The 17,809-nt window shown below is 37.0% G+C and overlaps 1 protein-coding gene across 1 annotated transcript; it reads right to left on the bottom strand.

Annotated features, from left to right (window-relative positions):
- Positions 1 to 2,331: 2,331 nt before the first annotated feature.
- Positions 2,332 to 14,649, bottom strand: LOC102079322 (uncharacterized). Its single transcript, XM_005465244.4, has 21 exons — positions 14,524 to 14,649; positions 14,267 to 14,330; positions 13,667 to 14,050; positions 13,302 to 13,589; positions 12,929 to 13,228; positions 8,446 to 8,823; positions 7,841 to 8,128; positions 7,459 to 7,752; positions 6,720 to 6,749; positions 6,272 to 6,610; positions 5,884 to 6,180; positions 5,674 to 5,788; positions 5,494 to 5,541; positions 5,018 to 5,044; positions 4,797 to 4,841; positions 4,689 to 4,715; positions 4,559 to 4,603; positions 3,343 to 3,369; positions 3,189 to 3,227; positions 3,007 to 3,100; positions 2,332 to 2,693 (listed from the first exon to the last, which is right to left on the bottom strand). Exons 2-20 carry the CDS (start codon positions 14,307 to 14,309, stop codon positions 3,046 to 3,048), a joined length of 3,069 nt encoding a protein of 1,022 aa, XP_005465301.2. The 5' UTR covers positions 14,310 to 14,330; positions 14,524 to 14,649; the 3' UTR covers positions 2,332 to 2,693; positions 3,007 to 3,045.
- Positions 14,650 to 17,809: the final 3,160 nt, after the last annotated feature.

The raw sequence follows: 17,809 nt of genomic DNA, 5'->3' as shown, positions 1-17,809 counted from the left end.
TGGAAAGGGGTTCTGGAGGAAAAAAGGGGCTGCATCCTTTTCCATTTTCTCTCTTTTTGGAAAGTTTCACCTTGTTCAGGTGCTGCATCTTCTGAACGGCCTGCCTTGGTTTGTCTGGCTGGACACATGATCAGTGACACCTGAAGCTTTATTTGGTATGTCACTGTTTTGGTACCTGATTTAGTGGTTTATAAGGAAGATTCAAGATTCTTTATTCGTCACATGCACATTATACAAGTATAACTAGCAGTGAAATGTAACCTGACCTCCTCGACTTGTGCAAAAGGGGGGAGAAGAAGAGCATTATATATTATATACATTAGGTGAATGTGCAGTAGTAGCATTGTATGCTGCAAGCAGATGAATGCTGTACATTAAGTGAATTAAGAATAGACAATCTGAACATTTTACAAAATAGACAATAAGGAAGTGAACCACTGTGGGATTTGTGGTGTGTTTTGGTGGTGATTTTGTGTGACAGAGCCAACCAGCGTGTGTCATATTGAGAGTCATGGAGCCAGCGAGGAAGAGAGGACATCGTTCTTCCTGTTGCTAGGTAAAAACCAAATAGAATTAGAATTCAACTTTATTGTCATTGCACATGTCACAAATGCAAGGCAACGTAATGCAGTTTGCATCCATCCAGAAAGTGCTTTAGCCATAATAAAGATATATTACAGAATATATTTTGGCAATAATATAGATATGTAGATAAATTACACAAATGGGTCTGTTATAGGTATGAGGGTACAAAATATGGGTCTATTATGGGTATGTTACAGTGTACACGGTATGAAGGTATGTTATGAATATGCTATAACTATAAGTATGTACAGGCTATGAACAGGATATAAATATGAAAACTATACAGAAATATGAAATATAAAGCTATACAGAAATCTGAAATATGCAAATTATGAACAGTTGTAGAATTAAAATTATCGTATTGTACAGAATGATTGTCTATACAGCATTTACAGTAGTGCAGTTAAGATAAGTGGAATATGTGGATAACTCCTACAGAGGCTATATAAAGTGCTAGTGGTTGTGAGTGGTGGTTCAGTCCATGTTATTATTGTGTGTATGAGGGTACAGTTGTCCATTTGTTTGTTTTTGTCCATTGTGTGTGTTCAGTTATAGGTGGTTGTGGGTGTGTGTATGTTCAGGCCATGAGTTTAACGTGGATCAGACGTCAGGAGGCAGAGTTCAGGAGTCTGACAGCTGTAGGGAAGAAGCTGTTCCGGTACCTTTTTTTGTTTATTCTTGTACTTTCAGTGGCTGGGAATTGCACAGCAACAAGCATTTGACTGCAAGTTGTTCTGTGTATGATTGTGTAGCTGACAATAAAGTTTTGAATTTGAATTTTGTATTTTTCTTTGTTCACCTGTTCATAAGCAATTTTCCTCCCAGGTCAACAACATACATAAGAAATTCAGTATACACATAAGCTATAGTATATTATATATAAATGTATCTGTCCATTGGTTAAAAGCATGTGGAGGCAGGAGCTCACAGTACAAGCATATGCCCAACCTAATATAAGATTGTGTTTTTTACATTATTTCATATGGGTTTTTTTAAATCTATGTTTACAAATGTAAAGAAGTCACTCAACTCAGCTCTGTAGAGTGGCTAATCATAATGAAGTAGTTCAGTTCAACTTGGAGACTCAATCTGATCTTCATATTTTTGGCAAGCAGACGGCACCAAAGATCACTGTGTTGAAAAGCTTTGAGTAACAAACCCTTAAGTGCTTCAGAAAGCTTCATTTGGTGATCACTACTATCGGAATAAAACCACAATACCAAATGGCAGCGACTTGAGTTGAGTGGTGCTCAAACACTCATTCAGACTGATGGCAACATATTAGCAATCTGTCTTTCTTTATAAGTTAGAAAACAATTACTTTACAAATGTTTGACAATTTCTCTAAAAGCCTCTGTAGCCAGTCCAAGTCAGACTGTGACTGTTTGCAGAAAGGCTGCATCCTATCAGGTGATGTGGACTCACCAACACTCAGCCACGTCTCAGTCACAAAATCCAGATCACGGGAACTGAAAAAGTCCCGAAGAATAAATGTTTTGTTTAAAAGTGATCTGGTGTTCACCAGGACAATCCTGGCAGAAGCTGGAGCTGGAGTCTATTTGGGATCCAACAGAGTGACGTACAATGAATGAAAATGAGTTTGTTATTCTTGCCTATTCTTGCCTTAAAATGTGAACTCTCAGTTTTTCGTTTTCTTTTTCACAGCGACTGTTAGACAGTAGTTGGAAACTGAGCAATTTCGAAAATAAAATACTCAACAGTACAAATAACTGAGGCAACGTCAGAAAAAAACATGTTTATTGCTGTTTATCATGTGAGAAGATTAAGCAAAGCAAGTTACTAGATCATTTTGTAATTGACCTAATTAAATGAAATTCAAAGAAAGCCAAGTGAAATTTATATAAAAACATTAGATCCTGCAGTATCATTAAGAACTTTACCCCACATATCATACATCTACATCAACAGTACAGTTTGCATTAGCATGTATTCATAACAGAAGCCACCTCAGGTGTCTTTGCAGTTGATAATGGCTGTTCAGCTAGATGATAACCTTTGAAACAGGAGACTTGCGAGACATGAGCCTGAAAGATTAAGATGTCTGTGGGACGTCTTTGAAGAAGTCAAAAGTTGCTGTACAGTTGATTCTGCAAGAGTTTTGAGTAAAAATGTATTCAGTTTTAATCTAAAATGATTCTTAAATATTTAGCTTTTTGTTTTTTTTAGCAAGGATTTGTTTCAAAAAAAGTTCATCCATATAAATAATTCAAGTTTCTTACACCAACCTTGGCATGGTTATCAAGCATAACAAAATAAATTACTTTAGAGAAAGTATAACATTTTTAACAGATTAAGTAATAATCTGTGATGGAATCAGTCTGGATGTTGTGATCTTATTTAATGAAAAAAGTCTTAAATTTGGATGATTTGGATTTTGTCATTCACTGCAATACCACTAACCTCAGGGTTGAAAGGGGATGGTCGTCTCCTGTTACTGTATCAAACAACATAGAAATTGGACTCAGCTCCACAGGTTACATTGCTGCTGTTTTTACTATAGGTGTTAAAGAAAATAACATGTTACTTTATGATTGTTTTTACTATGACATTATGGCGGTTATCGTACTGCTATGAATACTTACCTATAGGCAACACTAATGTTCGCAGTGCGGCCTTGGCGTCTGCAGAATGTATAAACATTTTTTAAACATTACTTAATGTGTGTATGTATATTTCTTTTATATAGGGAAATTTTAAAAATGATATAAAAACAAACAAGAAGACTACAAATACTACCTTGAAAATCGGCTCCAAAATGACTGCCTATAGAATGAAAATAATAATAATAAGACGAAGACGAAGAAGAAGACAAGACAAAGGAAAGATTTCAATTCAGTTCAAGTCACTTCAATTCAGTTATTATTGAAATAGTGCAAAATCACAGGAACAGTTGCTTCTAGGCACTTTACACTGTACAGTAAAGACCTAAAATAGAGCAAGCACTTGGCAACAGAGGAAAAGGAAAAACTCTCTTTTAACAGGAAGAAACAGCTGGCAGAACTAGGCTCAGGGAGGGGCAGCCATCTGCTGCAACAGGTTGGGGGTGCGGGGAGGAAATCAGGATAAAAAAAAAGTCCTATTGGTCTATTGCAGCTTAATTAAGGAAGGATTCAGGGTCACCTAATCCCACTCTAACAAAATGCTTTATTAAAATGGAAAGTTTTAAGACTAATCTTTAAAGTAGGAAGAGTGTCTTCTTAATTCAAACTGGGAGCTGATTGAGCTGATGAGAGGGGCCTGAAAGCTGAAGACTCTGCCTCTCATACTACTTTAAAATATACTAGGTACCACAAGTAAGCTCACAGTCTGAGAGTAAAGTGCTCTATTGGGGTTATACGGTACCATGAGGTTTTTCAGATAAGATGGAGCCTAATTCTTCAAGACCCTGTATGTCATGAGAAGGAGTTTAAGTTTAATTCTGGAATTAACAGGGAGGTGATGAAGAGAGGCCAACAGGGGAGAAATATGCCCTCTCTTTCTAGTCTCTGTCAGTACTCTGCAACATTTTGGATCAACTGAAGGCTTTTCAGGGAGCCCAATTGCAATGAATTACAGTAGTCCATCCTAAAACTAAAATATGTATGAATTAGTTTTTCAGCATCTGAGACAGAATGTTTCTAATTTAAGAGATATTAGGTAAATACAATAAAGCAATCCTGCAAATTTTTTTAATATGCACATTGAAAGGTCAAAAACCTGGTCAAAACAAATCCAAGATTCCTCACAGTGTTACTGAATGTCAACGTGATGCCATCCAGATTAAGCATCTGATTAGATAAAATATTTCTAAGATTTTTAGGGCCGTGTTCAATAGCCTCAGTTTTATCTGAATTTCAATGCAGGTGGTTAGAGGCCATATAGGTCTTTAGGACATTTCTGCAGTTTTACTTAAGAAAAACAAGGAGAAACAACTTTAACAGTAAAAAATTGTAAAATTGAAATCCAACAGCACCTGGGCTTCCTCTCATGTTGCCATGCCATGCGATCCTCTTCTTTTCTATTAAGAGTACAATCAACAGGATATTTCCAGTTAAGCATTCATATCAGGGTTACAAATGAAGGCTTTTTTTTGTTTTCCTTACCGGGAAAATCGACTCCAAATGGACCTCCTATTTTGAAAGCAAAGCATTGTTAGTTGGTTTGTTTCTACTGTATTTCTTCAGTTTGCAAAACAAACACTGATGATATACCTTTTTTCTGGCCTTGGTGGTCTGTCTCTGTCATCAGGGTATCTCCTAAATGTTTTGTGAGACAATTAGGAGTCAGTTTTTTAAAATGCAAGGCACTGTCTATGCCTTACTTTCAAAAATAAGGCACAGTCTATGCACAATAAATCACATGAGTCACTTTATTTCATATGACATGATACAATGAAGTGAACAGTCACAAAGGAATCCTTAAAAATGGTTACCTGGATAATCTATCCCAAAGTGATCTTCTGTGAAATTATAGGGAGAAATATTTACAGGGTTGTTTTGGTGGAGACATTAAAAAAGAAAGAAATAACAGTTATTAAAAAATTAGCGACAACATTTTTCACACATGCTTTTACAAATATTAGCTCAAACATCACATTTATAGACATCAGGTGTTTAAAACAACCATTGCAACCATCGACTTTTTTTTTTTTTATCATGTTGCTCATGCAGCTCATTCGACCATCTCAACTTCATTCTTCTGTGTCAGATATGATATGACTGATAAAACTTATTTGCATTTAATTAATATGGATATGTTGTTGAAGAAGCTCTGGATACTTTTAGATTCTTTTGAATCATTTTAGAACATCTTTAAAGTGTGAACTCCTGTATTCAGATGTGATGAAAGGTCTTGACTCATGACTGAATTATGTCATTATTATTCACTTTTTATGTTAAAATAACGTACCTTTTTTCTGGTCGAGGTGGTGGTTTCAGTGATTCATCTGTGTGTTTCCTATATTTGGTTGGAGGAGAAAAAAAAACATTTTCAACTTCAGAGTCAACACATTGTAACATCATTACACAGACAGCTGCAATCAATATCAGAAATATGATATGATATAAATTAATGTTATATTTCCTCAACCTTTTCCTCCAGATGAAGACTGCAAACACTGCAGCTAAGGTGATTATGATGAGAGCTACAAATGAGACTGGAAAGGCCACTGGAGCAGAACATTTAAACCTGTACATCAGTGATCCTGGTGATGTAGATACATATGAGGTTAATAAACACAATTCAACAGATGAAATACTTGCATAACATATAGAATATAGATAAAGTGTGTCTGCTAACCCTTCACATTTAAGCTGACTGTGCGGGCTTGTTCCCTGTTACGCCAAAAGATAGCGTTACAGGTGAGGTTTCTGACTCCATCTCCTACAGTAACAATAAAAGTGATTGTGGAAGTTGTCTGCCAGGTGCCTCGTGACATCATGATCTCTGAGACCTCACTGGTGAGGTGAGAGACACTCCATGAGAACACCGGAGGATGTGATGAACATGTGTGTGTAACAGAACATGAAACAGTTATAGTTGAACCAGCATCAACTTCTTCTGGAACGGGGGTCATCACTGGTTTTTCTGGAGAAGCTGAGCATGACAAACACAAAGAAGATTATACTTGATACGTAGAAAGCAATGTGTTTGTCACATTTCAGTGATCTATAGTGGGACTCCAAACCTTTCATAATAATAAATACACAGCTGTTGTTGAATGTATGTGTCTCATGTCCTTTCTCTGCATAGAAACAGAAGGGTCCGTTGTCAAAGGGCTTGATGTCATCAATCTCCAGTGAGCAGTTTCCCTCATTTAGATTTCCTAACATTTTGGTTCGGCCCTTAAAATGGTCAATTACATAGCTTTGGCCATTATGGAAGATAATGTCTCCTTTTTTTTTGGACCAGATGCCACGGGTCATCGGTTCATCCTCTTTGTACTGGAAACTGCAGGGAATCACCACACAGGAGCGAGTCAAGGCACTAAATCTTAAAGGGACGTCGGCAGGCACAGCAGAGGTTGCTGTAATGGGAAAAAAAAACTAATGTTAGATGCTGGTTTAAATTAATCCTCTTGAGATGTGACATGATGAAAACAAAAAGAGTTCCAGAGTGCTGAGAAGTGCACTTACTGTAATTTTCAAATGGATCTCTCTCATATTCTGGGAAAATGATAACAACCAATTAATAACAATTCAACATCTGTTCGAGTATTTTTGTGTTTTTGGAAAGTTAGATGAAAGTAGGTCTCATGTGTAAGGTTAAAGCCATAAGCCTATTGGTTCAGATTTATAAAAACAGTTATAAGAGTTGAAAAGTGTTATAAAAATTGTTGGTCCCTGGACAATAATGGAGACAATCCTTTAAATCTAGATGGAGGCAGGTTTTATGCTTTTCTTTCTAGTTTTCTCTTTACTAATGTTTTGTGGCACTTTTCATCCATCCAGCAATCCTTCAGTTTTCTTCTGCTGATCCAATTTACGCTCGTAGAGGTATTGCAGCCTGTCTCTGATGTCATAGGGTGAAAAGTGGGGTACACCTTGGACAAACTGCCCATCTATTACAGGTCTGGCACTTTAATGCACATGTAAAATGTCTTTCTGGATACATTATCTAAAAGTATTGTATTTCTCCCTCTTTTCCCTTCTCAGTGACTTCCAGCTTATGACTCAGCTATATGTTCATATATAATACCCAAATCAAACATGCTAGCTTCAATTCTAGTCAAGCTAATGGCTTCCTCTTCTTCTTGTATTTGTGCTAACCTGCGCTAATTAACAAAAATTAACAAAATCAGTTTTCCAACAGAAAGCTAATAGATATATTTTGTGAAGTATCAAACAATCAGGAGGGCGACATGTAGGAACTCACGTTTTACAGTAAGAGTTGCAGACGTTGAGAACTCCCCACTAATAAACTTAGCAGTGCAAGTCAAAAGTTTACCATCATCACTTAGGGAGGGAATAAAAGTTAGATTTGACACTATAGTGTATGTGTTGTTGGGAGTCTGTTTGGTGTTTAATGAACTTTGCATGTTGTTGTAGTTCCAGATGACACTTGGTGTGTTTTTCCTGCACTTAAAGATCACAGAACAAGTGACATTCTTCGCCATCCCCTCTGTTAACTCCCCTGGTGGTTCATTCATAGTGATTTCCTGAAATGGACCTGAGCAAAAAAGGTTAGAGCGAAGATTAATGATAGCAATTGATAGCAATTGTTGTTTAATTCAAGTAAAACCTCCCATTAAACTTACATTCAACATTAAGTGGAATTTCCTTGGTGGCTTTCTGACCCCCAGAGTAGCTAACAGTACAAGTCACACTCTGGTGCTCTTCTTTTATTTCCCAAATTCGTTCTACTGTCCTTTCCCAAATCCCATCAGATACCAGTGTGTCCGTGATCTGCTCTTTTCCAGGTATACCATTTAGGGTTACAGTTGGGGGAGCAGTAATACATGCGTGGCGCACACTGCAGGACACAGTGCCCTGCTCTCCCACTCTGGGAGTACCAATAATATTTAGCTCTGGTTCTGGTGCATGTTCTGTGAATAAGAAAAATTTAAGAGCCATAGTGATACAGTAACTTCTGAGTTCTATGTTCCAGAAATACAAATGTTTATATAATTGTAGTATTTGTTTAACAGCCAGTTTGTGGGAATTAAATGCATTGGTTACTCTGTTATACTAAATATTTTACTGCACATTTGTTAGTTAGTTTTTTATAGAAAAGCAACAAACCAACAAAATAAATTATAAATGACTGAATGTAGTGACAAGTGAAGTCCTGACTCAAGCTTTCTGTAATCATTTTTTGGATTTAAGTTGAATTGACTGCAAATGGGAATTCAGTGACACTTACCTGAAACAATAAGTTCAGTAGATCTATCATAAAATGAGTGACCTACGGTGTGGTAGGAAGTAATTGAGTTCTTATCTATCCATGGATAAAGTCGGTCATGGTTGTGGGACATCTCCAGCCTTTCAATCTTAAGACTACAGTTCTGCTTCGCCACTGATCCAATTAAACTAGTTCGACCATTAAACTTACTAATAATATTCCCTCCTTGCTTAAATACAGCTGGAAATCCATTGATTTGGTACAAGTACCACATCACTTGCAGGTCATTAGGCTGAGAGTTTTTGTAGGAGAATTTACATGGAATGATGAGACATGATCCCTTCAACCCAGTTATGGTGCTTGGAGCAGTGAAAGACCAACCCCGATTCAGCATGTTTTCTGCAAAAGAGAAGACGCTTTTTAAGCACCTTTGATGTTAACAATAAATAAATAAATATTGGCAGCCACCAGTGCTAGCCCCCTGCCTCCTAGTAGATGCACGTATGGTATAAATTTGAAAACCCCAGGTAATTTTCCAAAAGTTGTCCTGTGAACTTAAACCTGACTTCATTCTTGAGTTATTGCATTCTCAAACTGGAGTGCCCACAATGGTGGAGCAACGACAATACCCTCAGCCTTTTATGCCTAACGCTTAAAAAGGGCTCATACTCTGTTTGAAATTAAATGACATTGAGACAAAACATCTATTTTCAACTTTAAGGAATAATAACAGAAAAACATTTGTGATCACATTATTACATCCCAAGTGCATCTGGAGTTAATCTACGAAACATGATGGAGGTTTTCTTTTCATACATCTCAAAGACAGAGAACAATATTAGCCTCCATTATTTGTATTTGTATCCCTAAATGTTCCATGTCATTTTACTTCTGTTTTGGTCTCCACCACTGCTGAGGAAACTATTTAATTACTTAAGTGTGGAATGGCACATTGTATACACAGGCTTATTTGCTACTACTGACAATGCCAGGACTTTCACATTACTCCCTCTAACCCTAAAAATCTTACAAATCAGTCTCTGCATCAGGTCTAGTATCATAATAGATGCAAGTCCTCTGTCAGTCATCATATTTCTGTTATATGTCTTGATGCATACTCAATGATCCAGGTAAGTATATCCCCCAAAGCAGCGGTTTGTAATATTTATCCGCGACACCTTAAAGGCCGGTCCTTGAAAATATTGTCGGGCATAAACCAGTCCGTGGCGCAAAAAAGGTTGGGGACCGCTGCCCCAACGTTTATTCTGTTTACCTGGACGTAACGTTTTTAGTGGGAGAAACATTTTGTCACTCATCCACTCATGACTTCTTCAGTCTCAGCTGACTGCAGGTTTCGTTAGTCTTATAAACAGAATATTTGCATAACGACTGAAACTAGCACCACTGAATGAACAGTTGGCTAATATATGAAACAGGTCTTTTCCTGTTTCATATATTAGGCTGTGCTCTCTATTTTTGGTAATTCCAAACCGGTAGAATCCAAAACAAAGCAAGCATTAAGAGCCTGTGTCTCAATCTCATGGCCCATGTCACTTTTACTTGCCGCCTGCATCATGAAGAAATATTTTTTTATTATTATTATTGTTCAAAAATGATTTAATATGAAGGTTATAGGCAGAGTGTTACAGGCATAGCCCTAAACAATGTAGCCTCATGGGCAGTGTAGTCCATGCTGCAGGGACAATGGACTGCCATACACGTTATGTGTCTGTGAGCGTGAGAGAGGAAGAAAAATGACACTCGAAAAGTACGAGTTGTCAACGACTAGAAACAGGAGATGGAAGCATATAAATATAATAATAACCACTGCAGCCAAAAAGAGTTCCTGACGAGCCCAGTTGTAAGTAAGCTATTGAGACTCGACTGTACACTGTGTTCGTGTTTTTCTCCGAAACAATAAGGCTACGTCCACACGTACACGGGTATTTTTGAAAACAGAGATTTTCCGTTTTCGTTTTAAAAAATAATCCCGTCTACACGTAAACGCAGAAATGAAGGAAAACGCTGCTAGGAACATGCCAAAGCAACAGGTGGCGATATATTCCTAACCGTGTAGAAATGTTGGCCAATCAGAAGTCTAGAAGCCTCGGTAGGAAATAGTAAACAAAGATGGGGCGTAGAAGCAGAACCGAGTCGTATGTGTGGAGGGACAGTAACTGTGTGTGTATATGTAAGCATTTAAACACTGCAGAGAGTACAATTAACAGTAACAGTATTGTAGAAATTCATTTCACCGAAACAATAACGTGGCGCACAGTGTGACGTCAAAAAAGGCGCACACCTTTGACGCTGCGTTTTCTCCGTTTTTCTCGTCCACACGTAAATGCAAAAACGCGTGGCAGGCGTTTTTAGAAATCTCCGTTTTCAGTGATCGAAAACGCCGTTTACGTGTGGACGAAAGGTGCAAACGCATAGAAAAATCTGCGTTTTCAAAAATACCCGGGTACGTGTGGACGTAGCCTAAGTTTCATTGGAGCAGCCTTTCAATGCCTCTCTCTGTCTCTCGCTATCAAAGTTGACCCAGACAAAAAAGTAAAGCTAGTTTTCAGCTACGAGCCCAACACAGAACCCGACGTATTAGCCAGAGGTCCCTTTACTACAGTTCGGAGCCATAGACCTGTTTCATAGTTTTCTATACGAAATCGCTGCAAAAAGTGCAGCCTTACCTAATGTCCACTCTACTGTTACTCATTTATATTAAGATTTAAAAATCTAGTTAGTATTGGTATGGCGAGTAACCTTCAGTAATAGTAATAAATTACACAGCAATAATACATTCATGTAGTTGTAAAAAGCTTGATAATATATTGAGTAATCGAAAAGTATTCAGAATATTCTACTCTCATTGAATAACATAATGGAATACGTTACAAAATGTATTTTGGGGCATGTATTCTGTAATCTGTAGTGGAATACATTTTAAAAGTAACCTTCCCAAAACTGGCCATCACACCATTCACAGAGAGGTGGCGAATGGCTGCAATCACTGCATTGTAAGATGGCGAAAGATGTACCCTTACACCCCCTCATCAATTCAGAGATGGTCTTTCCCTTGTCACGTAAATGGCCTCTTTGACTCCCCACTCAAACCGACGTTCCTCCCTGTCCAGGATGTGTACATCCTCATAATTGAAAGAGTGCCCACTGGCCTGTAGGTGTAAATAGACCGCGGAGTCCTTGCCTGATGAGGTGGCTCTTCTGTGTGACGAGCCACTGAAGAAGTCACTTGGATGAGTGGCGAAACGTTTCTCCCACTGAAAAAGCTACGTCCAGTTGAACAGAATCAACTTTTTGAAGTTTCTGAGCTATGCATTTGAGTATTCATGAATGGTTAAAAAATGCTTAATTGCTGATAATGGCTGCAGGCATCACTGGAAAACTTGGTCATCTGCCTACTATTATTGTCATTATTATCATTATGTGAGAGAAAACAAATGCAGGACAATGCTATAAATGCTGTAAGAGTTTTGAGAGTATGGTTAGCCGTTATATTTAACTCTTTAAGACCTACCATAGAACCAAGGCCGCCAGAGCTTACTTTATATTTTTACATGCTGTAGTGCCATTTTTGGGAGCATTTCAAGTTGCTATATATCAATACAACTGTTATAGCCCATATTTTAATAATATGTATGCATTAAGTCCATAGTACCTACTGTGAGATTATTATATTATCTTATGCCACGATTTGGGAGGTTTTAACACTACATAAATTGTAAAAAAAAATGTGCAATAAACTACAAAAAAATGTAGAATCGTTTTTGCTTTTTTTTTTTTTTTTACATATATTTCTGATTGGAGAAATTTAAGAGGTTGATCCCTCAAAATTTAAATACAAAAAAGTTGCAAAAAAAGTTTACAACAACAGGAAATTTATTTGAGTGTCTTCATAGTTTTATTTTTTACACCAATTTTTATATACTGCAGGAAAAACGAAAAACAATCCTATGATGCAAATTTGCAAAGAAAACAGCATGTGCATCAAAATAAACTATTTAAAGCAGTGCAATTTGAGTTCTAAGCATCCCAGAAACTATTCAGAAAAGCATAAAGTCAACCATAACTTATAAAAACAACAGTATAGGCTTTTAAGGCCTACAAGTAAAAAACTACATTTTCCACGAAAATGACGTCACTTCCGGTTTTGGGCACGTAATGGCCGTCATGCGATCGTTTGGGCTGACGTCTGTTTCAATGTGGGAGGTGTTACGAATAGCTGATCGGATCGGCAAAGCGTGTTTCTGGAATATTATGTTTTTGTTCCTGCAAGCGCTTTTTATGCAATTTTTGCAAAGCTATATATAGAAGGAAACTGTGACCTAAGACAAGCTGATGGCATAAGATGTAAGTACAACTCCTCCGGTTTCATATGCAAAAAAGATTATTGCGCTAGCTTACATGGTTCCGGTTCTACAGGGATTTAAAATTACGCAAAACGGATCAAAGGGTTCATAAATTTTATTTAATTAATATTTGTACTTACTCTTTACCCGTAGCGGGATGCTTGCTTCTTTTGTCTGACCTCCAGGGAAACGTGCAAAACATACCAGCGATCTTCCATTGTCATTGGCTGATGCTGTAAATGTCAGTGTGGAGACAGTCCTCCACTGAGCCCCCCCTGATAACTTGCTAGTATCAGAAGAGGCTGGCATATTACCATAATTCCATGTCAGAGTTGGAATATTTTGATTGCATGTGTATGAAACAGTGCAGGTTACTTTATTTGGCTCTCCCTCCAGAAATTCATATGATGCAGAGCTGACAGTCAGCTTTGAAATGGGGCCTGGGATACAATGAAAAATGGTTAAATATCAAAGATGGCGTCGGATAAAATGCAATTTACTTTCACCACTTACAATTTGAGGTTAAGGTTTTAGATGCTGATGCGGAGCGACCACCACGGTGTTGGACATAGCACTCCACAGTTTGATATTCTTTCTCTATGAACAGAGTGGTTGTCAGCATAATTTTGGATCTTCCATCAGATAGAGGACTGTGAGTTAGACGTTCGTTTCGCAGTGGGATGTTGAGCCTCAGACTTGGGGGATAAGTGGGACAAGTGTGGTAAACACTGCATTGCACTGTTACAGACTGCCCAACCTCCGTGTTTCCAAAGATCTCGATAACCGGTGGATCTGCTGTGCCTTAAATCATAAAATGTGAAGAATTACATAACAACATAGTGATCAATTTATAGTGAAATCTTAAATTATTTACCTACCCACTACTTCAACTGTTACAGTTGTGTCAAAGAAACGGTAGGTTCCCTTTCCAACATTTTCAGGATCCACCCAGGGATAAAGCTTCTGACTGTGATCAGCCAAGGTCACTCGTTTAATCAACAGACTGCATGTCCGATGGTGTGAAGAAGTAAATACACTTGTTCTTCCTTTAAATATGTCCAACACGTCATTCCTGTTCCAGTTGTCAGATACTATTGGATATCCTATGCTCACATATTGATACCACACTACACGATCTGGTCTTTTCGGTGGATACTGATAGTAATCATAACTGCAAGGGATAACAAGGCAGGAACCCAACAATCCTTTGATTTTACTCGGCATTGTTACCTGCCAAGCACTGGAGCTGCACCAAATATATCCTGCAAAAGGATTGTGAGAAAAATGAAAATAAATTATAAATTTAAATGCAAACAATATATATCTATATCTTGTATACAACATAAAATCTAAATATTTACTCACATACACACACACACACACACACACACACACACACAGATAGATAGATAGATAGGCTTGATGCTATACTGTGATTAAAAAGTGTTCCATTAATCTGTTCCTAGAAATTCCCATACCTAGAATATAGTAGCACAGGATAAAATGTCCAAATCCAGACATTGTGTACGTGGTATCGGACTCCTGAAATATATAAAATGACCTTGTAAGAATGGGTGAATGAGGCAAATTGTATAAAACGCTTTGAGTGCCCCGATGCATAGAAAAGCGTATATATATATGTATATATATATCTATATATATATATATATATATATAGATAGATAGATAGATAGATAGATATATATACACATATATAAATCTATTGATACCTCACCTTTCTGTTGAATTGATCCTTGACTGATGCTTGATCCTAACATGAAAGGAATCTTTACTGCTTTATTTTAGCACTCCAACAATTTCTTAGCCTGTCTGCACACCATAAATCTAGCCACTATTGTGCTTACGTGTTTTGTGCGAGAGAGAAAAAGTGAGCCAACTACCACTTACACTTTATACCCTCCCCTAAATCTTCCAGGTCCTAAAGCCTTCCCCATTACATTACATTTACACTGTTAGTTTCAAACACTATGGGAATAAGATCCATAAATTTCAATTTAATATTGCTCAGTTGTAGCTATTGTTGATATAATTACCCATTACTTAATTACTTTTTTTGCTGATTAAGTGGTAATAACTTGCTGGTTATACTTCATTACCTTCTTTTCTTTCCACTTTATTATCCCAGTATTTACTACATTATTATTGAGCTGTAGATGAAATTGCTCTTGAAAATGTAAAAATGTCAAAAGAACCTCTGCTTATTTGACAGTTTTGATTTCATGAGGAGCTGGCTGGGGTTCTGTCAAGGTCAAGGTCAAGTTTATTGATATAGCACATTTCCAACAGCTCATGCTGCACAAAGTGCAACTAAAATAAGTGAAATGCAAAACAATCATGCAATAAAATATAAAAGAGAAGAAATTAAACAATAAGACAATTTAAAAAAAAACTAAAACAACAACAACTAAGGCTGTTAAAGCAAAAGAAAAAAATATTTGGGTCAATGTGATGGCTGCCCTTTGCAACAAGGGGTGTTGCTGCACCGCCAGCACCCCTACTCCCCTCAGCCTTCAAATGTAACTGCACAAGTTGATAGATGACCTCTTTTCAGGTTTAAAAAGACATAAGGGGTACCACCCAAAATCTCACCTGCATTGATCCATCTGCTTCCATCTTAGTAGACTTCCAAAATGTTTAATAGACTAATACTGTTTCTGTGTACATTTTAGAAATAGACATTTTAAATGTGCATTTCAAGTAGTTAAAATGATTTGGTGTCATGTCTCACTTTTTCCTATGCTGCTTTTTTGTTTTTTGTGTGATGTTAGGTCCATTGTGTTACTACAGCAAATGAAAATGAAAGAAAAAGAAGTGAAGTCAGGCATGTGATGTTATGCTGAAAAGAATAACACCAATCAAGGCAAGATAAAGTTTTTAAAGCACAAATATAAATTTACAACAAATAGTATCAAACACAGCCAATTATGCCCTTTACCCTTGGTTAAGTCACTTATTTCACTTAGTTTTGGATGGATTCCTTGAGAATCTCAAAACACTTACTTGTAACACAATAAATGTAGAAATAATGAAATGTTTGATTAAATATTGCTGGCATCTTAGCTTAATCTAGCTTAACATTGTATAGCATGTCCAAAGTTAAAAAAAAAAATCTGCATAGTAATTAGTGATGGGATTTCTGTCTCTTTTTAGAGAACTGGCTCTTTCGGCTCGGTTCACTAAAAAGAGCCGGCTATTTCGGCTCCGGACCGGCTCTTCAGGTTGTTTCTTTGCTTTAATTAATTTATTATTAACAATAATATAAAATTATGCACAAAAGGAATTACTAATGTAAAAAAAAGTGTTTTTATTTACCGTATTTGTCGGGTTATAAGCCGCTACTTTTTGCACAAGCTTTGAACCCTGCGGCTTTTAGTCAGGTGCGGCTTTTCTATGGATTGTCCATGATTTTTGTGATATAAGACGATTTGTTTTGTTTGTTCCGCTGTTGTACGGCACTATGTTGCCTGGCGGAAGGGCATGTGATCATCAGGTATGTACAAAACAGGATTTTCCCCTGATTTTAGCTTGTGCGGCCAATATTCGGGTGCGCTCTGTAGTCCGGGAAATACGGTATATGTTTATATATAAATATATACAGTGGCCCCTGGAGACAAAACACATACAAACTCCAAAAAGCACGTGCAAACTCCAAAGCATGTACAAACTCCAAAACACATTTCTAGTGTTAACTGAACTTCAAAACAGAGCTACCTAGATTACTTAAATTACACGATTGAAAGCATATGTGTATTGTTCGTGTATTTATACAAAAGCACTCATATATATTCAAATAATTAAAAGAAAATGTTCATTTACCTGTTACTACCAACATGAACTATGCAGGTTATAAACAGTTATAGAATTAAAATTATCGTATTGTACAGAATGATTGTCTGTATGTAACCCTGTTTAACATAGCTGTCAATAAATAAAAGCCTGTTAGTAAAAACAGTCATAAGAAATATATTACAGGTGATAAATAGTCAATAAATATATCATAAAGGTTAAAAAACTTGCTAATTCATGGTGTTTTTATGTTAATTCAGGTAAAATAGCTAAAATATGTGTTCAGACTCTTATTGTGAAAGGGCTCTTGGACCACTGTGAGCAACAGCAGACGTGTGCACTGTGGTCACGCCAGCATCGAATCCATCCAAGGTTTATTAAAATAATCAAATTACAGCATTTACATTCATGTAAGACTACTTTTAATTAACTGCTTTAGCCCACTTACAATGAAAATTTAAAAAAAAGTCTTGTTCATGACCTGCGTAGTATGTTAACACTATTGGAAGTAAAAACAACGTAAAAACAACAACAATCAGCTGTTCTGCATCAAATTTGATGCCACACAAATTATTTGTGCCACTCCAAAAAACAAAAACAACTATGAGATAAAGGAGAACATCACAAGCCTGATACCTGCAGGCCTGACAACAGGAGATGTATCACTCCTGTAACACCTGCAACATTCAGCAGTCGCCTCATTGTTCTGACGCACACAACAAAACTATTGACTACACTACACACTAACTATACAAGATTTGCACTAAATGTTCCAAATCTCTCACATCTCAAAACACTGCTGTCATTCCTAAAACTTCCCCCTTCCTAAACAATTAAATGCCATGTTGCCATATCATTTTTTAATTGGTCGACATGGTACATTTTTCGACCAACAGGAAAGGGTGTGTGTGTGTGTGTGTGTGGGGGGGGGGTTGTTTTTGCTCACAGGCGATGAGTGCTTTTGAGCGTTTTCCTTATAAGATGCCGTTTTTACCGTTTCTTCCCGCAGTAAATATAAACAACGATAGTATTCAGGAAGAAAACCAAACACTGCATATATTTTTATCATAACTTTGGTTTTACGTGGCCCATCAACACAATTTAAAAACTGGTATAAAGTCCACACTTTTTCCGTCAATTGTTCGTCTGTCCTGCTCACATCTCCAATGGTTATACACGTTGTCATTAACGTGGCTTCACTCCACATCAGCCAT

The sequence above is a fragment of the Oreochromis niloticus genome, linkage group LG11 (genome assembly GCF_001858045.2).
Source record: "Oreochromis niloticus isolate F11D_XX linkage group LG11, O_niloticus_UMD_NMBU, whole genome shotgun sequence".
Classification (NCBI taxonomy): Eukaryota; Metazoa; Chordata; class Actinopteri; order Cichliformes; family Cichlidae; genus Oreochromis; species Oreochromis niloticus.
The sequence above is the reverse complement of the archived record's forward strand: the minus strand, read 5'-3'. Positions and strand labels throughout refer to the sequence as shown.

Bases quoted from the DNA above. Each gene is read 5' to 3' on its own strand.
- LOC102079322 (XM_005465244.4), bottom strand. From the start codon at position 14,309: ATGTCTGGATTTGGACATTTTATCCTGTGCTACTATATTCTAG. The intron at 6,181-6,271 runs GTTTGGAGTCCC...TGTCATGCTCAG, and splicing joins TGTATTTATTATTATGAAAG to CTTCTCCAGAAAAACCAGTG. The intron at 4,604-4,688 runs GTAAGGAAAACA...TACTCTTAATAG, and splicing joins ATTTGGAGTCGATTTTCCCG to AAAAGAAGAGGATCGCATGG.